Source organism: Channa argus, chromosome 16 (assembly GCF_033026475.1).
Source record: "Channa argus isolate prfri chromosome 16, Channa argus male v1.0, whole genome shotgun sequence".
In the NCBI taxonomy this organism is placed as follows: Eukaryota; Metazoa; Chordata; class Actinopteri; order Anabantiformes; family Channidae; genus Channa; species Channa argus.
The window spans coordinates 18017023-18040079 of NC_090212.1; the positions used below are offsets into that span (position 1 = coordinate 18017023).

Genomic DNA, 23057 nt, shown 5'->3' on the forward strand with positions numbered 1-23057 from the left:
ATGCAGTGGAAAAGAAGAAATGTAATTGGAGATTTGAATTGCTACTACAAAATATTAGACCCAGTTGTCATGGTAACACAGCCTCAACTCTCCTGTGAACAAAGTGTGAAGCCTGTTCAGCTGGACCTGACCCCGACCAGCCAGCATCAGCCACAGTAGAATATTTTATTGATTGCTTTAACAATTAGGCTTATGATGATAGTTAAAGATGTTTTTTTCGCAGCTTAACCCAAAATAACACTAATACAAATTTATCTAAAAGCTGAACCACAAGGTTCACATTGATTCCATGTGGTCTTTCTTAATTGTCATGTATTGTCGTTGTAGGTTACTGTCGTTGTTGCCACTCTGAAAACCTGTTTGCTGTTGGCTAATGGTTGAAAGTTCATTCTTGACATGGAAACACAGCTGAATTTGACAATGTAGTATTCAGTTAAATTTTATAGTGAAATAGCTCAAATTTATCTCTACTTTTAACCAACAATTCTAAATTCATTAAGTCTGGGATCCATTTGTGAAAGCTTTTTTTTTTTTCTTTCTTTCTATATATGTTTGCATTGCACTCATACCTTATTTTTAACTCTGGCTACTCAAAAGGTTGTAGTTAGTCTAGGGCACGGGTGCACGTAAGGCCGTGCACATTCTCACCTTCAGGAGTAATGTTTTACATAGAGCCAGCTCTCAGACTGAACAAGTTACTTTGTGAGTTTACCTCCTGCATCCTGTTGTGTCATTTGCTGTAAGCAGTTAGCGATGCTAGAGAACTGACATCTACCTGATGCATAACAATGTGTTTCCATGTGGTCCCTGTCTGACAACTTTGAGATTTCCTCTGCATGCTGTTCAGTCCCTGTGGGATTTCCCTTGCTGAGTGTGGGCCAAATGCAGCTAGAATCTAGTGTGACTTCCTTTAATTTAACAAACATAAAGTACAACTCCAAAATACAATGGATGGAAGAATTTTTTTGAAATGTCCACAGTCAAACTGGGAGGAGGCCTTTGTCTGTCCCTCTGTCGCCTCTCACATAATCCACGTGTCGCAGAGCATCACCTGATTTCAGATTTCTCACGCCAACCTTCAAGAATTGGTTCCTGCTGATGTCATAGCTCGCACCTACTTCCACGTGTGACGCTAATAATAATTTAAACAGATACTGTGTGTCTCTGTTTCTTTATGTCTATATAAAATATAGGAATTGTGAGGCAACAGTTATAAATAAATCCTTTGCGACACCTTGTTCAAGTAATTGTCAGTGGACCTTGTGGTGCAATTGTTTGGTTTCTGTCTAGGTTTTATCATTTCCAGTGTTTCTAAAGGCATTTAATTTAGTGGTTTTCAACTCAAGTAGTTTCTATGGAAAAGTAGTTTTGTTTTGAGTTTAGCTATGTTATGTTTTCTGTGTTAAGTAGCTGTGGAGATCATTTTCCCAGGTGCTGTAGGGCGTCTCACACACACAAAATTCTAATGTTAAACAGGGATGTACATTATAGACTCGTATGTCCCAGTGAACCCTTCGCTCTTCTATCAGGAGATTCTGATCAGATCAGCCTCAATTATCAATCATAGTTCTGTAAATATTGCTCATTTCTTGAAACCATGTGTCTACTTTTATAGTTATCAGTTGCCTTTTTTCATCTAAACAGTGGAACAAACGAGCAAAAAAAATCAGTGAAGTTTATCTGTTTTTTAAATGTGGAACTACCATATTCTCATGAAAAATTGAGACTTGATTTTATAGTTGTCACAGGTAGCTACTAGCTGACTCAAAGTAAAAAAAAAAATAAAATCAGCTTTTATAAAAACAAGATAACATGAGGTGGTCAGTAACAAACAGACGCATTTTCTTTTCAGCAGATAACTGTCACACCTACACAGATTTCCCAACAGGGTTACGATTGTCCACGGAGCACATGATGTCATTACTTTCTGAGAAAACTGCGGTGCTCTTGTCTCCTCCTGAACGACAACACTCTACAGCCAGACAAAGCAGACGCATCAGAGCATATGCTAGTGATTGCCAGGAGAGATTACAAAAGAAAACACACCGCATGGCATCGTGAGCACGCAGACATGTAGTTAAGGGTTATCGAGTTGTTTGTGCGACTCTGTTGTCTAAATGATTTCCTCTCCTACTTAAAACTTCTCAGTGTGGCCGTCACTTATCTGCAGGAAGTAGACACCCTTCATTTAACCCCCATCCTTCCCCTGCGACAAGTATTCAAATAGGGATATGCTTTGGGGTTGTTTACATTTTCACTTCAGTGTGGCTGCTGGGCTGCACATGGGTTTAATAATTAATTACAGACCGTAGATGCACAAGTGTACAAGCGAGTGTGGGGTTTTTTTTTTGTTTGTTTTGTTTTATGAATTTCACAGCTGTAGCATCAATCAAAATAATACAGAGAGCTTCAATTTTACAAATCCTTTTCAAAATATTAAGATGTATTTGCTCCTTTGTTCTGGCACACAAAGCTGAAGTGTCTTTTAGCCGGTCTCACTGACAGAAAATGCCGCTCATTAGTGGACCTACAATGGTGTTTTTTATCTTTGTTTATTCAGGGAAGGTTAACTGGTTATATGTGGCCTTTCCCTCCCTCAAAGGTCACATTCAAGACTGGGAGGAGCCCAGCTCCACCACAGTCATTGAGGACTTGCATCAGAGCAAACGTGGCTTTAGTCAGATGGCGTGAGTGGGGACATGGCTCTTCTTAAAAGCCCAAAGAAAGCATTTTTCATAATCAGCTTACTACCTTGAATGTTGTCCTGCATGAACTCCTTATTATTTTAGAAGTTAGAAAAAGTTTATGTCGGATGAGGCATTTCCGTATGTGAGCATTTCATACTGCCTTCTGTTGGGTGGGTGCTGCTCATTTTGAGAGAGGGGAGGGTTTTTTTTTTCCCCTGACTAGTAGTTTAACTGAAATATGGCTATTGGGGGGTTGTTATGCTTATGTTGCCAATCAAAGCTGGTAACATCACACTTGCACGGATCTGATGAAGCAAATGTGAGAAGAAGACCTGCCCTTATTATAACCCGGGAGTTTTTCTAAGGTGGTTAGACTTTAATGACTTTGGTGTCATACTAGATAAACAGCCTCAGTTGGATTTTTTTGTTGTTCTTTTTTATTGTTTATATTGTGTCTGAATGTTATGTTAGTGGTAAATTTCCAGCAATGTTGCATTTGCAGCCAATCTGCAATCTTACTACTTGACAACTTATCATTACCATTTTACTGATGGCACCCAAATGACACATTATGCTAGTAGTAACTTTTCCTTCCACGTCTGTCTTTATTTGTTTTTATTTTTGCTAACTCATGGTGGCAAATCATCAGATATTGTGCAGGTGGCTGTTCACCCTTTACAATTTAAAACCAGGACCCCATGTGAATAAAAGCCCCTGGATTTCACTCCTGAGCTTACACTGCTGGAAAAAAGATTGAGTCATAGCTTTCTTTGTCCTCTGCTTACACTGGGTTCCTTTTGGTCAAGTTGTTTCATCACAAACCGAAACACATGTACAGCTCAATGGGATTTTCATGGTTGTTCTGCAGCATCCCATACAAGGCTCAGCTTTAACAGCAAGCGCAGCTATTTAAGAATTCTCCTCCCAACACGACTGGAATACCTTGGGAATTTGCCAGAGACCAGACTGAGCCAAATGCACCAGCTCTTCACATGACCCGAGTGCCACGGAAAGAAGTCCCGAGCTCCTTTGTGTCACTGACTCTCCACGAGATATTCGAGGATTCTGCTGAATGGTTTTTAAGTTGACGTCAAGTAGCTGGACTGGGCAAAATGTCTCCGGTCTGCCCGAGCCAAACTGTGCAGTGTGGAGTGTGCCACCAGAGTAATTATACACATTTCAGTGGTTAATTATAATGATCTAATTAATGCGCTCAATAAGCCATCATTTGCAGCTTTGAGAGGGCAAACATCTCTTGTCAGTTGGCCAAATTCAGCTCCTGTTGCTGCTCTGTGGGGGTGACCTCCTTTTAGTTTTTAGTGTGGTCCTGTGTTTAAATCACATAACGGACACTGTGGGAATTAATGGAAGACACAAGTGACAGAAAAACTCATTAGTGTAACAATGTCAGGCCTCGGTAGCCACGCGAGATAAATTATCACTTGTTTCACCACTTTGGTCCGGTCTCGAATAGAACAGTTACTGGATGGTTCACTGTGAAAGTCTGCTGTAGTTGTGATGATGATGATAATGATGATTTTAAAAGTGCAGGCCTTTCCCTGGGTTGAAACACAGAACTGACTCTTTAGCAGAATAAATTCAGAAAATCTGTTTATAAAGAAATTAGTTACTCACGACAGAGACTTTGCATACATAATGCATATTTTATAACCTTTTAGCTAGCAGTTTTCCGATTAAAGGTATTTAAATGTAAATGTAATGAATCACTTTGTTTTTCAAATGACTGTAGGCTAATTAGCTAATTGGGAAGTATATAATTATCTCAGTGGCACCAAACAGCAGTCTCGCTGCAGTCAGCTACTTTTGGTCTTTTTCCTGTTCTACACTTTGTTCCAACTCATGGATATGGACCATTAACGGAGGCTGTGGCCTAATTCTAGCCTTTATTGTTGAGAAACATTTACTAACGCTTTACAGATTAGTTATAAGAAATCAATAATATATAATAGCTTTAAATATTAGTCAGTAACAGGGGTACAATGTTTCTCATGTAGTGTCATTGGTTATTCAGGTATGTAATGCATTAACAGCTTTTTCCCTTTGTAAGTCATTACTCATCCACCAGTGTAATTAGGTTATTTATATTAGTTGTATTTACAGGTCCACGTGCAATTTATTACCAAATTATTTCAATAATAAGAATCAATAATTTGGTATTAATTGTAGGTAATAGAGAGTGATGATTTGGTGCCCCTTTAGTTATCTAGTTATGTACTACTGCCATGAGACGTGACTTTTATTTTGAGGATACCATGCAAAATGTGTCTTTAACAAGCAAACATTCAGGAAAAATAAAAGATAAAAAAAACATTTTCTCATCTGAAGACAATTATAACATCAGCCAACTGCACAAAGTGAAATAACAGTGTTAGAGCTTTGCCTCAGTTTTTCCTGTAATTTGTACCAATCTACACGGTTCTTTCAATGAAACATTCAAGAACTAAAAGGCATGTAAGCTATTTATGAATGGATTCGCTCCAGATGTACTGCAGCCATTTTCCAGAAGATATGTGGTAAAGGAGTCCACTGGAGGAGCCTGAATAAAAGCTACAGACAAAAGAAGGGAAAAGAATTGTCCATAAACACAAACGCTGTTCTCATTTATGACTTTAAAGCTTATATTAAATTGTGCTACTCACATTAAGATCAAAATCTGTTTTTTACATGAAACATGCGTAACCATAAAAACATTAGTTCAAATCTAACTATTTGACAGTCTTTCCAATTCCTTATGTTTATAAAGCATTAATAAATGATATTATAACCATGAATCAAGCCACTCATTGCAGCTTATAAACACTGGTGCCTTATCATAAAGTGGCCCCACTGACACTCGCCCTCACATTGTGCCTCATTGTGCGTTGTATTTTCTGCATCTCTGCACAGCAGTCACAGCTGGCTTCCTTTCACCGGGGAGCAGGCAGTAAGCTGGCAGTCTGCTCCAGTCCGTGACATCACATTCCCAAACATCCACTGTTGGAAGTTTGTCCATATATGGAAGAGTGCTCCACTTTCCCCCGGACCATCAGGGCTATCCCCTGTCGACATCTCTCCTGTGATGTGTGTGTGAGAGAGAGAGACGGAGAGAAAAGGGGGGGGGGGCAGAGTCGGTTTACCTTACAAGGCAGACAGACCTGGCCATTGCTTCACATGTTTACAGGAGCTGCATTGTGACTCACCTTTCTTTCTGAATGACTTAAAGCACAGTTTCTCTGTGTACTGTACGTAATTACTTAGTTACAATTCTGAGGTACTTTCACATTACCTGAGGATAATTTAAATTTAGTCTTTGGAAGGCTCACTTATAGCTTATGTGTTATAAAAGAAAGTAGGAAAGCTTACAGACTTGATAAATACAGAACTATTGAAGGGGAAATTTTACACAATGAGTACTGAATGAATGAATGCTGCTTATATTTAAAATATATTATGATGGAAACAAATCAAAACATATAGTTCCTAGATATCAGTAAATTCCATATTTCTGAATGCAGCACCTTTGCTTTATTCTCACTCTGTATTGATATGTAGTATTTTTGGTACTTGTACATCAAAAGTCGGACAGTTGTGGAAATGAACTGAAGTATGGTACTTGAACTTTGCTAAAGTAGCCTGTTTATCTTTTGCGCTGTCCTTTGCACTTACACATTTCTGATGGAAATACTGCACTTTTTACTCTGTTTATTTTGTTTTGCAGCTACAGTTTGTCTGCGGCTGTGAAATTTAACAACAATAATTTCAACAATAAGATCATTTTATGAAATTTGATTCCATTGTTTTTGTAACAGAGTATTACTACACTACTGTATTGCACTAGACACTTTTACTTTAGTAAATGATCTGAATACTTCTTTTGAATAATCATCCAACAATAAAATATTTACTGTACAAAGCAACATTATGAAAAGTCCATTCTGGATAATGGGTATTTCTACGTGTGACACATTCTCGTTTCCACACAATACTTCAGTTACTCACCGTGTAGTAGAGTTTATGAATTGAGGAATTCTACTTGCAATACAGTATTTTACATTGTTGCACTGCTTAACTAGAGATATCACACTGTATTCTGCTTGGCAGCCTACTTCCGCTACATTTTAAAGGGAAATGCCGTCTTTTTTTAAACATCATTTCTCTGTTTAAATTTGTTTATGGACGTATAACTTTTGGTTTTGGTCTTTTGGTTTGAAACATTGTTTTAAAAACTTGTTTTACAAAAAGATACATGGATATGGACTGAAGAACTTGAAAGTATATAAAGCAGTAAAATTAGTCAATTATCAAAGTTTGTGCTGTGAAAGAGAATTTAAATAAAAATTAAATTTATTCTGTATCTACGGTACATATTTTTCAATACACAGTTGATATGATTTCATCTGAAATCCTAGTTAAGTAGGCAAATATAATAATTCTCTCTGAGACCAGTATTCAAATAAGACAAGTACTTCAAATGTGTACTGAAGTTTACTACGGGAGTTTGGTAAATAAATGTAGCTTCATTACAGTATTAATCTTATTACATTTAGATGCCGGACCTTTACAGTCCTTATAATAACTGTAATATGTTTAGTTACTTTGTGTAAAGTAATGCGTTACACTTTTACGCTTTTCTCGCAGTCAGATGTTCGGATCAACCTACTACCTTGGAAAGAAAGCCTCCAGAGTGACAGCTGAAGTAGCCAATCGGCGTCAGCAAGGCGGGCTCCGTAGTTCCCGAGGCATCCAATCGGATTCTTGAGTCGGTTATCGATTCAATTTGTCTGAAGCAAAGTTTTTGCGTCTGCCGCTCCTCGACACAGGACCTGCCTACTGCCGAGTTCTCCTGCAGGGCGAAAAACCGAGCAGATAGAGGAGGAACGGAAGCGTAGTTAGAGAGAGAGAGAGAGAGAGGGAGAAAGAGAGAGAGAAAAAACAGAGAGAGAGAGAAAAGCCGGGGGTGGACCGTTAATTCCATCCACACACCGTCTTGAATGCTTGGAGGAGAGTAGACTGAGCAGACAGGCTGCTGTGAAACATCACCTCGTCGAGGACCGAGGGACGTACGAGAGAAGCCGACAGAGCGTCTATATATAAATATATATATATAAACATACATAAAGCTGTATACTATGGATCATCACTATGATGGAGACGAAGATTATATGCCCCAAGAGGATGACTGGGATCGGGATATGCTCTTGGATCCTGCATGGGAGAAGCAGCAGAGAAAGGTGAGACTGACTTCCTCCTGCCTCCGGTGTAAAGGTGCGGAAGTGGGGTTGTTGCTTGTGACCATCAATCATCAATAAGGCCGATTATTTTAATTATTTATCGCACGTGTGTACGTGTGCTGTGCAGACTTTTGACAGCAGATTTATCGGCCAGCTCGGTCAGGCTGCAGCACAACATCCCCCGATTAGCAGCTGTTTTAACTATGAGCCTCATTATCGTTTCGCGTGATCACATGCGCGGCTTCCTCGGCCACTTTTATTATCTGCCCCAAAACTTTTCTAATCCCACTCGATCTGGTGCGTTTCCCGCACAGCGTTGTGAAATATCCTGTTTAGCAACAGTTACATGTAGGAGGCCCGTCCGATTATTTCTGCCAATTCAGGACGGAGAAGTAATTGAGCACTTTTAAAGTAAAAGGTTAAAAAACACGGTTTGTTTGGGACGCCCACCTTCTCCGGCGCAACAGATGTCAGCCATGCGCTTGACTGCGGATGGTGTGTGACTGGCTCCTCCTGTCATCTGGGTTATAATGCGACGTGGATTAGGCCATGCTTAACAACTCGGGGGGAGTGCATGCGTGCGTGTGTGCTGCGTCCTCCTAATTGAATTATTTTCTGAATTTACGCGCGGATTGCGCGTGTTTCACCGTAAAAAGAGGCGCATTGGGTTTTTTGTTGATTACTGTGCACAGACGACAGCATGATTTTTTACTTTGCCCTCCTTTCTGGTGATGTAGTCTATAGATGACTGCTTCAGGTCGGTCTTCTTTCCGTCTCCAGCGCGCGCACTGGGTGTCCTCTTAATAAAGAACTGTAAGACATCCACATATTGTCTAAACACGCGTCTCCCAGCTGCTGCTCTTTTTTTCCCCACACAGAGCATGAATGGTCTGTTTCGATAAGTGCTGCTCCTTTTCTTTTGCTCCCCATACTTTTTCCTGCGCTTTGAAAAGAAGCGGTGGGAGGGGGGGGGGGACGCCGTGGAATCTGAGTAAGCGCTGTGGTTTGGGCTGGGCTTGCATGGGAGCAAGCGTGCCCAAAAATGGTAATAAAAGGCCCCTCTCGCTGCTGTTGGAAAACTTTTTCCTCAAGTTTCTTTCTAGCACTGTGAAGCTCTGGGCTTCTAGTTTCCTGGATTATGTCATCGACAGACTGCTACCGGTTGAAATCAGATTAAGGGGAATGAAAGGAAGGTATGCGGGGTGGATGTCAGGTGTGGACAGGAAACTGGGCTTCCTCAGACATCGTATCCACTGTAATGATGCTTGTTCTTCACAGACTCTTATTTTTTTATTTTTTTCCCCCTGAAGTCTGAAGGTCTAAACAGACCTGAAGCACCTGACAGCTTAGCTCTCACACTAAATGAGCAGCACATTTCTGGGCCTGCACGACCCTCGTTGGTCTCTTCATCCTGCAGAGTGAAGCCATAGTTCATTCATTGTGCTCAGGTTGAGATCTGACCAGACAAGCTGGGAGCTGTGTCAGCAGCCCTCCAACAGGCATGCACCTCTTGTCGTCCGCCTCAGGGTGAGCGGAGTTAATGCACACACCCATCCATATGCATGTGTGCACAGAGAAAACGGCACCACCCAAATTCCTTGCAACAACTTTGGTGATGGTGAACAGACAAATCCTGGAATTCTTTGAGTTCTTATTTAAATGACTTAATTGGGCTTCAGGGTGTTGATTGCTTCATTCAAACAAGCACAAGTGTGACAGAATAAATTGATGAAGAAGGAAACAGTGACAGTGCAGAAGTCAGAAATCCTAGAGATGTAACTGGATTTATTTTTGTCACATTGTTACTAACTTTATAGGTGTGTCTGCTTTGATCCTCTATAGACTAGAGACAAGTTGCCAGAAGACTAAAAAATGATCCAATTGAAAAAAATAATTTATATAGATGACTTGAACTAAGCTTTGAACGTAAGGGAAATTTTTTTTTATTTTCAGAACAATTTTGCAATACGCTTTGACGCACACAAACCCAGCATGTCAGAGTGTGTTCAAAATATTTTGAGGCTGATGCAAGTCCTGACCTGACGCGTAAGTATAAAGGCGCTGCTTTCCTCTTATCGTGGAATCCTGAGGGCTTTGCAGACCCAGGTGTCTCAGCCACGCGGTGCCAGAGTTTACTTAAAGCTGCAGCTCCCGTATAGTTGAGACATTTTCATTCCATCACACTTACATTAAACAAACAAACAAAAAAAACACACACACACAGCTCGTCTTTTTTTTTTCAACTTCTTTACTGTTACTTTAGTTGTTTTTATAGCCGAAAGGTGGAGATCAGGTGTTAACAGCTTTAGCTATTATGTCCAGGTTTGTCCTTATAAGGATAAAAGCTGCAGTACCTTCGATCAGGCCCTGCCTTTAGGGCTCCCGCCTCCTGCTTCCTATCTCCCACACCCCAACCTCTGTGTTCCCAAACACTCCCAAACCGCACACCCACTTTCCTTTGCTCAGACTGTATGAGCCAGGTCACAGATAAAATCCACTGATTTCATCATTCATTCATTTTCCTTTTTGACTCGTTTCATGACCGGAAGCCTCCAATCGATCAGTTCTGACAGACGCCACTTTTCTGTGTTCTGTGTCTTCACCTACTGACTGAGCTCATAGATCTTCCTTTTTTGGAGTGAAATTAAGGCAGTAGCAGCAGTACGCTGGTCAGTACAGTTAATCCACTCAGCAGGCCAGCAGGCCATGCAGGAGCTCAGCATTCAGTCATCGGCCTCGTCACCACACTACACTCCCCACTCCCTGGGCGGGTCTGTAACTGGCAGCGGGTATCTAAACCCAGCATCCTGGCCTGCATCTACACCAAGTGACCTTTCCCTGCTTGCGGAAAAAAGCTGGCCCCATTCTAACCAAACCAAAAAGATTGGTTTATTGGTTTTAAAGACCAAACAAACAAGGCTGCTTCTGTTTTCTGTGACCAGGAGTTAGTAAATCACAGTATCAGGAAACTGACTCAGCGTAGGAATGACTGTGACATTTCAGCCAGAGTAAGACGACCAAAGAAAAAGAGTTGCATCTTCCTGTTCCAGAGCGGCAGCTGGTTAGTAGATTGCATAATAGGATGTGTAACGTCACCTCTGAGCACGTCACAGAATGCTTCCTGTCATCAGGCTCCTGCGTTTCGTTGATGCACCTCGCACGGCCCTATTTGAACAAAAGGAAAGCGTCACAGATCGTCACGACAAAGCCGGCGAGGAGTAGATTTCCCTGTCTCTGTTTCTATACTGAATGCAGCTCTGCTTTCTGCACCCGTGAAGTTATTACGTGTTGAAATGTTTCTCGTCACTACATAAAACCTGAGCAGGCTGAAGAATATGTGACACTATTTTTTTTCTTTTTTTCATGCTTTCATAACAGCCTGGCGGTGCCATGAGATGTTTTCCATCCCGCAGACCGACTCTGTGCCTTGTTAGCTAAGGTATATGAGTAAACTCACATGGAAGTACAGATAAGATGCGGGATATTTGAATAAACCACAATCGATTTTTTGTTATGCTTTCATAACAGAAGCAGGGTTATCTTTAGCTCAGTTCAGATCACCGCAGGGCAGTTGAAAATAGTTTTTCACTTTGGTTATGTACAGATTAAACAAGGCACATTGTGTTAATTAGTTGCTTTGAAAGTACTAATAAGGGAAATTTGTTACCTTTGGACAGAACCAGGCTTGTTGCTTCCCTCTGTTTTCAGTCTGTATGCTGCCTCAACCTAATTACCTCATGGCTGTAGGTTAATTGTTAACAGGTTTGACGTTGGTATTGAGCTTTTCATTTTAATCTGTGGGAGAACGTGAATAATTAGCTTAAAAATGCCAACTATTCCTTTAAAGAAAGTGAGTCAGCCCTGTGCCTCAGATGCCACCTCTGAATCAAAGATGCTGAAGGGGAATGAGACACCCTCTGTTTCTCAGCAAGAGATGGCTCAGAACCCACCTCCCAGTCGCTTGTTGTTCTCTGTGAAACCGTAAACCTAAAGCTCTCATACAGTTTGCTCATAATCCTGTGTCTGCTTGTTGTTGTGGTTAACACAGACACACTGTAAAACCCATCAGGAGTTCTCCAGCCGCGATCGCGCCGTCCACGCTCTGTCTCATTTGTTCAGTTCGATAGGGTCACACAGTGACACGCCAGCAGAGAGGGTGAAGGAGCATCCACTCGTCGAGTTTTATGGTTGTTCTTAATGTGAACATTTAAATGTTCAAAGAATTGAGGACTTGAGTTCATGCAGTTTATTATTGGGACGCTATAGTAACACCTGGTTTTCCATTTTATGCAGCTCATTTGCAACATAAATAGTCTCAGATATGGATTTAAATTAATTTAAAGCCACATTTGTGGATGAAATTATCAATTTCTGTCAACAGTAACATTTCAAGACAACTCCAAACTTTGCAGGGCCAGGGTTTAATCTCATGAGAGAGTGTTTCTTCTGTCCGTGCCTTCATTTTTCTCCTTTCTGTACTATAGGATTCCTTCAACGCCACATTTCAGTTTTTCAATTCAATTCAGTTCAACTTTATATATAGCGGCAATTCACAACAAAGTCATCTCAAGGCACTTTACATAATAAAGTTAAGACTATAGATATATGTAAAGAAAACCTAACAAATCGCCCATGAGCAAGCCAATAGGCAACGGTGGAGAGGAAAAACTCCTTTTAACAGAAGACACATCCAGCGGAACCAGGCTCAGGGTGGGCAGCCATCTGTCTTGACTGGTTGGTCAAGGGAGAGGGAGACAGAGAAGGAGAGACAACTGCAGGAGAAAGAAGATACAAAGTTAATGTCATACAGTGGTGACAAATAAACATGGGGTGAGAGGAGAAGCGAGAGGGACAAGAGGAGGAAAGGAGCTCAGTGAATTGGGGGGTGGGTCCCCCAGCGGTCCAAGACTATAGCAGCATGACTATAACTAACTATAAGCTTTATCAAAGACGAAGGATTTAAGCCTAGACCTAAAAGTAGAGAGGGTGTCTGCCTCCCATTATACCATTGGAAATTCTGGGAACCACAACTAGGCCTGCATTCTGAGATCGAAGTGGTCTACTGGGATGATATGGTGCTATGAAGTCTTTTATATATATGATGGAGCTTGGCCGTTCAGAGCTTTATATGTAAGAAGGGTTTTAAATACGATTCTAGATTTAATGGGAAGCCAATGGAGAGCAGCTAATGCAGGAGAAATAGGATCTCTCTTTCAGTTTCTGCCCACCTGTCACTGCTGATACTGTCAGTCTGGGTTTGATCAGGACACATTTTATAAATAAAGGAAACATGCTATTATCCACCGCTGATGAGAAGCTTTCAGTCAGGAGTAGACCACCCACTGTCTGTAGCCTCAGAGTTATGGCTGATGTACGATGTGTCAGAAAACACTGACCTGTGTCTAATGACGAGCCTGACTTTGTGTTGTGGAAATGTTTCCCCAACAAATGAGGCGGCCAAAACTGATCGGTGCTTTACAGAGCTGATTTAGTACAAAAGTTACTGGCTTGTTTTTAGCCATTTCGGTGCACACTCTAAAATTTCAGCACGTATTGCATCAAGTGCCCTGAAATTTGATGCATTCATTTTCCCTTCAGGGTGAATTCCAGTGAGTTGTGTCACTAATCTGCCTTAGGGCTAAATACATATGAAACAAATGACATTCCCTTCAAACCCCAGCTGTTCCATTTAAGTGCTAATGTGGTAATGCAGTGTTACATGACTTTATCGCTTTTCACTGACATATGTGATGCATCAAAGAGTGATAAACCTGTTAAACATCAACATCTCTTTGTGAGCCCATTAGCGTGCTTACATTAGCATTTACCTCAAAGGACCCAGCCCCAACCAACATAAAATATGAATGTAAACAGTGTTGATTATGTGAGACTGATCAAAAAAGGGGAAACATTTATTGGACTGGATGCAGCTTTCCTTCTGGATATTTACTGTAGATACAGGTTTTTCTGACATGCCAGAAAGAGCCAGTTTAAGCTACTCGATAATCACGTGCAACAAGTTTATGAAACTTTGGTTTAATAGCAGCTGCAGAGTTAGTGATTGTTAGCTCTCATCTTGGTCTGGAAAACGTTTTCATTGCTGTTTCATTGCTGCTGCCGTGCTCGTCCCTAAACAAATTCCCCTTTTATTTGCTTCAGGACGGTGAAAGCTAATTCCTTCTCACCAAGCTGTACACTGCATCAGTTTTTTAAAGTAATTCACTATTTAAAAAGTCAAATGTGAGCAATTACCAGGCTCTTATCTGAACAGCTCCCAAATGCCAGGGCCCTGATGCAAATTCTCGCACAGCTTATTTTCTCAAGCTCAAGCTCCAAATTTAGAAACCTATACAGACATTGGCTGCAAGCTCTCAGTTATAGGTCAATAAACCAGCTCCCTGGCTAATTGTGCAGTAAATTTGCAGAATTAGTTCTGGGTGTTTGGTTGTTTTGGACTGCTTTGTTTCATCTGGAGATTAATAATTGCATATTCATCCTGTGCAGACAGCAGTTTGGTGTGATATCTCCAGCCTGGCTGAAGATTTAAGGCCCCAGATGGAGAGTCTCTTGGATTCCGCATCCACCATGGGATTTGGGGGTCAAGGTGTATTTCCTGTAGAGCAAAGAGTGCAGTGCAAAGAACCTGCTCAGTGCGCAACAATGTCTGGAACCACTAGGCACTTATGGTCTCATGTCTTCAACAACATACAACCAGAGGGGGCCTATAAGTGGCCCATCTGCATGTTTCCAAGGAATTTTCCTGCACCACATGGGAAGGATGTAGTTGGGTCTTTCCTCTGTTAATGCTATTAATCAAGCAACATGCTTACTCAAGTGCATGTGCTTGCTTCTGAAACCTCTTTGAAGCTGAGGGGGGTTTTGTACTGTAAGCACAGAGTCTATGAACATGTGAGTGTATTAGCTATAAGCCTCCTCACAGGGGCAGCTGCAGTGGGTCTCATGTAAGTGAAAGCAGCTTTGAGTAAACAAACACTTTGTTAAAAGGGGCAGCAGGCACACCTTTCCATTCAGTAGTTGTTTGGGTGGAACTCTGGGGCGAAAATGAGAAGGAGAGGGAAGGAGGGAGTGACCGGTCGATGAGGCTCAGACAGAGGAGCTTTCAGGTCTCGGCACAAAGAGAGCGTGTTCAGGGGGTCATCCTTTGTCAAAGTGGAGTCAATAATTAATCATCACCAGCGTATGAGCTATCAAATGACTCTTCAGTTGGTTAAAAGGTGCTTTCCCCTCTGCTACATACTTGTTGAGCCCCCTACCTGAACATTTGAACAATTTACTCAATTTTTTAAAAACAAGTCATTATTACTATGCATAAGTTATAATGGACTTTATTTACTCAGCAGGCCACATCTTCTATATGTAAAGATAAAACTCTTATATTTGTTCATTCAATATCAGCAAATATCTCTTTAGTTTAGCTCAGCATAAAGACCAGGAACAGGAGGAAACTAGCAAACACTTAAATCCATCTAAAGTTCACCTTTGATTTCTTAACTCACATATAACATGGTTTCTGCAATCAGTGTGAGGAACCAGGGTTTCTCCTGGATAACACAGATTTCTCTGTCAATACTTACATGTACCAAGTTTCTAATCGTCTTTTTCCCAAAGTGCATGTACAGGGGGGGACAAAAGCTGCAGATGGGAAAGGTAGTGGAGTGAAGTGGCTGAACAACGTGGTCATTAACCGGAGCAGTGCCTCCTTGTTTTTAAATCCACTCTGACTAAAGCTGAAACTAACACAAAGTGCCCTGTGAAAGTTTAAATAATAACAATAATAATTAACTAGCTGTTATGTAATTACTGACTTTTACATCGTCATGCTTCATACTATTGTGTACAGTATATGCTGTATACAGTAGTAACTAGTGTTCCCATCGATGGATCTCTTCCTGTGTCACTTTGAAAGAGGTTTGAACTACGTGAAGGATAAAACCCTGTTATGCTATGTAAATCAGATAGAAGATATAAGAGACCATCAAGCGCTTTCTTAATCTGTTATAGTCAAAAATAACCAAAAGTAAAAAAAACTCTGCAGTACACTTTGCTTGTTAACTTTGTTCCACTCTCCATCTCCTCTAACCTTTGTTTTCCTGTTTGTCTTGTTTTGCTCACCCTCTATCTGTCTATCAACCCCTGCTCTGCATGATGTGAATGAGTGTGTGGCAATGGAATGAGAGGTAAACATTTTTCTTTCCTTGCTTGAACTTAAGCATGATGAAATCTCGTTCCATCCTTATCAGGAAGCCGGTCTTCCACTGCACATAGGCTGGCGTTACTATTGTTTGCTCTGTTTACAATGACTTGGCAATTGCCACATTTGAACAATGAAGACAGGATGTTTCTTTGGGTTTTATTTACTCTGGAGGTTAATTCAGAAGGAGGTAATTTCAATGCTGCAAATCAGCCTTAGTATGGGGCTGGTTTAGAGGCAGTCGAGGAGTGCTAGGGGTCACGGTGCATGGTGGAGAGGTAAAGCAAATGTTTCTGTGCATCTAGGACCATAACACTGTTGGAAATAAATCAGTGTATCAATCTATGTTAGTGAGTCCTTGGGAAGAGAGTGTTCTGATGAAACTCGAGACCAGGGGCTGTTTGTTCTGCTGTGCTCTTCCACTTTTCTAAAGTGGGACAAGTATCGACTGTCTGAATTTCAATCAGTGGCTGCTATTGATCGTCTGCTCCACCAGCACTCGTGCTCAGTTAGAGTTGACTCCCTGCAGGCAAGTAGCGTTAATGCTGTCGACTCTGTGCTGTTTGTGAACCGGCCTGCACAATTCAGATTTGCAGCAGCAACAAGCACTGGCTAGTACACCCCCCCCCCCCCCCTGCACACACCCCCGCTTTTCTGCCTGTTTCCCGCTCGTGGATTAGTGTGCACGCTCCCGACGTCACCTAATTTGCGACTGTAAACAGAAGACTTGCTCACAGGAGATCTGATTACGAGTTGCAACAGAGACCTCCCCTAGACAGCCCCACCCAGCACACACCGCCCTGCCACTTGTTGGTGTGTAGTGGAGAGCCCTTGACAGAGCAGCAGAGTGGTTTAAGTTGTGTTAAGTGTTGGCAGGTACTGTGGCTTGGTGGATGGACACAGACGGGCAGATTCCTTGGGAAATACTGAAGCTCTAGAGCTGAGAAAAGCTCTGCGTGCACCCTTCTTAACTGTACTTACAGTCTGACTGTGCCATGAACCGCTTCTTCCTCTCTTGTCCATCGTAATTACAAACTCAGTGACCTCCCTATGATCCAGCTCAGAGAAGCCAGAGGAGAAGCAAAAATGTCCACAGGATTTTTTTTCCCCACCAGGAAATACAGTTCTTATGTTATTTATGTTGGTCATAATCTGCGTCTGAAGCTTTTTTGATGCACTTTTAATACCATGTAAATCTTACTCATATTTGCCTGCTGCCAAAAAAAACATAACAAGTGTATTTTTCTCTGTTGGAGAAGCAATATCCCACTAATGTATTACATTTAAAATTGGATTAAAACTAAGAGTAATGACAAATGACTACTGACATTATACAGGTCATTATAAAACAGTATCAATTTGTGCAGATTAAAATTAAAATATTAAAAAGCCCAGTTTTATAGTTTATAATTGGTCCAGGAATCTCCTCTACATTTGTCAAAATGAGAGCGGAAGCACTGCAGCTACTTATGTGAATGCTAATAGTGGTGTTTGTACGTAATAAGACTGTGAAGATGTGCTTTCTTTGTGTGCCCTTTCACAGATGTAGCACAAAACAGATTGTGAGTCAGACACGTTCTCACCTACTAGAAATACCCGCTTTGGTTGAGGTGACGGGTGGTGAAACAGTTGACAGACAATTTTGGCATTAACCCGTACGACAGAAGCTTCTCCAGTTAACCAATTTAATTCTGTTGCTGTAGCTCAGTGGGTAGGGCAGTCGACCGCAAGCCACAGGGTCACTGGTTCAGCTCCCGGGCCTTCGAACACGTACATGTTTGTCCACTGTGAATTTTCTGGACAGTGACCTGCTCCATTCACACATGGACTCAACTGGTCATGACACAGGCAAGGAGACTATGGGGCTGGCAGGTTAAAATCCAGCTGATTTCGACATTTGCGTTCTCACATGCAGCTCCAGTGGATTTTAGATAAGTTTTAGATAAGTTTGACTTTGAAGTGCATGAGAACAGAACAAGTGAATTTAACTCCAGTACATGTGTGTAAAGCAGCAGAACTTGTGCAGTGGCAGTTCAGCTGGTCGTCTACGAATCACTTCAGCAGAGCGAGCATCATTCACGATTTACTTTTGAGACATAAATACACTTCTCTTCAGGGTCAGAGCAAGTCAAGTGGCCTTTTGTGCTGAACTAAACAAGCGATCAACTTTTAATTTATCACCTGGACTTTCTTTGCGTCTCGTGCAACAAGCTTTCACTTCAGGTTCATTTGCTGAACTGAAAAAGCCACCATTTTTCAGTTTGACTCACATGTGGAAGTGATGATCAGGAAGCTTAATTTCTTGTGTGTTTGGTTCTCAGAGAAAAATCCCGTATATAAACAGCGCCAAGGCCAAAACAGCAAACCGTTGCTGAATGTTTTCATTCTTTGCATATCAGCAAAGCCATTTGACTTTCCTAAACAATCGTGTTGTGGCAAAGAACCATATGTGAACATTTACGTTCAGTTTATGCTTCGCCTTTTCGACAGAAAAACTTTCAAATCTGCGACTTTAGCGTCACCTGCAGACAGCTTTTCCCTGTGGAATTATAGGAATGGTCCTAAAATTGGCCCTCTCAATGACTTTTTATCCATGTATTTGATATGAATTTAAAAAAAAAAAATAAAATAAATAAAAATAGAACAGCAACTAAATGGACCTGATTGATTTTTCTTTTCTTAAATATGTAATTTTTGTTTTGGATTTTCTTCACATTCAATGGCTATTTGATCACAAACAACTGTTTTTCTAAGGTCTGGGTCTTAATACACACTGGCCCTGGATTCATTCATTTAGATTTTTTTTGTAATTTTCTTTTTGGAGCGAGAGAGAGAAACCTATGTCCTACTGTAACTGTCTACTGACTGTTGAAGGCAAGAAACCACCGACTGCAGTGTATGATAAACCATCTAACTTCATGGGATCTGTGCTAGTTAATATAAGTTAAGTTAAAATGCACTTCTGGTATTAAAAAAGGGAACATTTATGTACACGTTTTATAGCCACTCACTGTTTAAAACAGCTTGTTTGCAGAAATGTTTTGTGTCCTACGTACAGGCTTAATGGACCCCTGTGAAGCAAGTTATCAGTACTGCAGATAACATTTAGTTTAGTGGGTACAAATGCAGCATATATAATGACCTTAACAGGACACATGCAGTACAGTTGATGTGCTGAAAGCGTCCTTTGTTTGAGCGCAGTGCGGCTCCTCCCGGCTCAGCAATTCTGAGTCAGGTGGTGGCCAGCGGTGAAAAACGCTGCTCCGGCACAAAGCAGATCCAGGTCCGAGCCGTGGACTTCCCATCACAAAGCCACAGCGAGCAAACAGAGCCCCAGCTGACTCGTGACTACGCTGTTATGACATTGGTGAAATGGGCCACTATACCTCCCATCACGCTGTTTAGATTGGCGTCTGACCACAGCAGTGGCTCAGGCATGAGTCAGGACTTTTGACTGTGCTGAGTTATTGTGTTAAATGTTTATCGCTGTTGAGCACAAAGAAAATCCCTTTTTTTCTTTTGCTGATTGTAGATCCATCTGTCCATTAAATCAGTCCTATTATTATTCATTAACTTAGGTAACAGTTGACATACTTTCTTAGTAGTATGAATATGTTTGTATATAAAACTACACTGAGTTGATAGTATTGAGGCAAAAGTACTGTTTCATTTCTTCCCCTGTATATTCCTGTTTTCACACAGTCCTTCATGTTTGGACCCACACAGGGCAGAGAGCAGGATTCTCTACAGACTGACGTTTGTGCAGTGGGACAGTCCTGCACTGAGTTAATGAAGCGGGCAGATAAACCCTGGGATGTGTTGCTCAGTAGAGCCTCTTTGAGCCAGTTCCGTATTTGAATAGCATCTGCACACGAATTTGCATCCAATTTGAGTGCTGTGACATCACCAGATATTGTGTCTGTTTTATTAGCTTAAGTCATCCTCAGTTAAACATTTGTGAGGACGTGGACTAGTTTGTATGTGTCATCACCAAATATGGAGACGTAACATGTACATGCTGAAGCAGACGTGGTTTCTATGTCTTTTACAATGATCCAGTATGTTGTAGATGGAGGAAAGTTCAGGTTGTTGTTTTGTAGATGAAAGTATATAGAGTTTTATTTTCTTATATATCACATTTTGGATAATTCTATATCATTAGTGGGTCATATGATTTGTGTGTAAAATCCTAAGTATTTTGTAATTGTAAATGTGAAATAAATTTGAAGCATAATGTACAATTTTTGCAGTGTAGAAAGTAGTAGTATATAAATGAATAGAAAACTCAGGTACTATATGACTATACATTTATCTTTATTTACGTTCTATGTATAATTATGCCACCATTTATGAAGGTTGGAAAATCGAATTATATTATGTATTGAATCCAGCAGCAACTTTAACGTACTTTTACCATCTGGAAATCCCTGGGTTCCGTCAAACTGCTCCTTGAAAGTTGTTGAAATAAACATCCAGGTAAAACCATGAGGGAAATTACACAGCAACTTCTTGCTGTCACAGATGTTTTCGGGGATGTAACTTCTGGTACGTGGGCTGTGTGTGAAGGTTGCCGTGGATGCTGACATGTTCGAGCTCAGCGAGTGCTCGGCAGAGCCGTGGCTGTGTGTCTGAGGCCCCAAGGTGCAACCAAGCTGTTTGTTTGCGGGTCTCCAGGCTTGTGTGGTTGCCCTAGCAACCGGGTAGTGTTGATGCCATGTGGTATTTCGCTCAGATGAGCGACTCTTTGTTCGGTTAGCTCGACTGAGGAAAGAGCTATTACCACGCTTTGACTTCTCATTGTACACACACACACACACACACACACACACACACACACACACACACACACACATGAATATGCATCAGGGCCTTTGGCCATAAGAGAGTAAATATCAGTGGAGTGGCCACAATGGCTGCCATTCTTTGTCAGCCGTCACTTTCTGGCCGCCTCACTGCTCCGTCAGCACTGAACTGTGGGGAGTGTGTGCAGGCATCTGCACAACTGCAGGTGTTGACGTGTGCTTGCTTGCAGTCTACAGTCAGTTTGTCTGTATTTATGCATTTGTGCACAAACTGTATGCAGACAGGTTGTGTGCTACTGTATTAGCATATTTTTCTTTGGCCTAATGTGCACGCTCTGGGGTGCATTTGCTTACGCGCGCCTGTGTGTGCTGAAGCAGCAGCCAAGAAGATAGATAAGTGTAATGGGATGATGGTGATGAGTCTGCACTTCACAGCAACCGCCTGTTTGAGTGCCTGCTTGGCTGGATGCTGCACCTGAAAGACTGTCACAATCCTGGCTGCAACGCTTAAGGAAAGAATTCTTCCTCTTCTGTAGTCACCCAGAAGTGTGGCTGCTACAGGCCACTATGTTCTAGTGTGTGTGTTTGGATGCAACTAACTAGCTTTTTCAGTTCAGGATTCCTGTTCTTTTAAACTGCACCATTATTATGCATCTAATGTTTGAAAGCTTTGTCTTTAATGTATATTTAATTCAAATCTTAAATTTCATTTAAATTAGGCATGAGTAGTATCTACGGTGTCCAAGTGAACGTTCTTTGAACTTGAGATGCTCCATTAGAATGCCAAAAGTTAATGAAGCATCAAGGAAAAGGCCATTTAACGTGACCCGCGAATTGTGCTAGAATCCTTAAGAGTTGCTGACAGCTCCATTGTATAAGATTGAATATGACGTAAAGTTGTGATGACTTGTTTACTGACCAATTAACTGACCACGACCAACCATAACATTGTTTTTGATTTTTTTTTCAACATCTTTGTGTTTTTCACCAAAACATTTGACGGTGGCAGCCTGGGCTTTTTGAAAGTCAGCTGGTCAGCTATTGTCATTTTTCGGACATTTTATAGAACAAACAATAAAGCCATTAATCGAGATGTTTATTTGCTGAAAAAGTGATAATAAAATGTACTGTATTAAATTTTGTAATAATCAAAGGGTTTAAATATGGTTATATCATTTATGGATAAAAGACAGAACTCAGGTACCGTGTATATAAAAGAAAAAGAAGAGATGGGTCAGCCATGACATTCATTAGGAAAGATTAAACTAGCAAGTGTCATCTTAACATCCAGCTCTAGGACTATTTTAACCTCCTCTGTACCTCTGCACACATACACACACGCGCACACACACACGCACACACATTCACACGTACACACACCTCTGGCAGTCTGAGCTGAGCCTTGTTTAGTGTTTTTGGAGCCAGAGAAGTGGATGTGTGGGTAGTCGGGCAGTATCCTCCAGTGAGCTTTAAAGGAAGGAGACGGAGGGGGATGAATGGTGACCTTTGACCCTCTAAGCACACTCCCTTTGCTATTTGGCAGGCCCCCACACTCCTGTCCTTCTTCCGTTAGAGAGTGAGGGCATCATCCAGGCTTGTAACTAAGAGAGAGAGAGAGGCAGATATTTCCCCTTCATCTGTTCACCAGGTTCAGCAGGCAGAAAGTGTCATATTGTTCCTGTCCATGACTCAGTCTAAGCAGGACGGATAGAGCAGTGGCGTCTTTTCTGCAGAGGTGTCATGCTGCTTGTGCCTGAAGTAAAAATATCTGATGTGGATATCAGGTTTCTGTTTGTTGGACCCGGTCAGATGTTTTCATGGACTGATGACATTAACGCCTCCGGAAATACCAGGAACAGGTCATTTCAACCTTGGTGTCATTTCGGGAGTTTGGGGCATCATTCACTTGTTTCTGAAGATATTGAACCACAGAGGTCCATCGGGATACAATAAATGGTCAAATCAGACATGCCAACAAGCTGGAGGTGTAGCCAGATTATTCAAGAAACTTTATTCTGAGGCAAAACTAATAGTTAGATAGATAGATCGATAGATAGGCACTTTATTCATCCCATTGGGAAATTCAGAGGAAATGTGCATATAAATTTACATAGTTAGTGCTTGT

The 23057-nt window shown here is 41.3% G+C and overlaps 1 protein-coding gene and 1 long non-coding RNA gene across 7 annotated transcripts in view; one reads left to right on the plus strand and one right to left on the minus strand.

The window, feature by feature from the left end:
* Positions 1-3672: 3672 nt before the first annotated feature.
* LOC137101195 (uncharacterized) lies at positions 3673-7487 on the minus strand. The gene is made up of 3 exons (XR_010911002.1): positions 7351-7487; positions 5552-5761; positions 3673-5255 (listed from the first exon to the last, which is right to left on the minus strand). It is a non-coding gene; the product is annotated as an uncharacterized lncRNA (long non-coding RNA).
* A 174-nt stretch (positions 7488-7661) lies between these two features.
* actn1 (actinin, alpha 1) overlaps positions 7662-23057 on the plus strand; it is a 52836-nt gene continuing 37440 nt past the window's right edge. For all 6 annotated transcript variants that reach the window (XM_067479214.1, XM_067479217.1, XM_067479218.1 and 3 more), the window contains exon 1: positions 7662-7918. In XM_067479214.1, the coding sequence (XP_067335315.1) occupies positions 7817-7918 (102 nt within the window). In that variant the 5' untranslated portion in view covers positions 7662-7816. The remainder of the gene's footprint in view (positions 7919-23057) is intronic.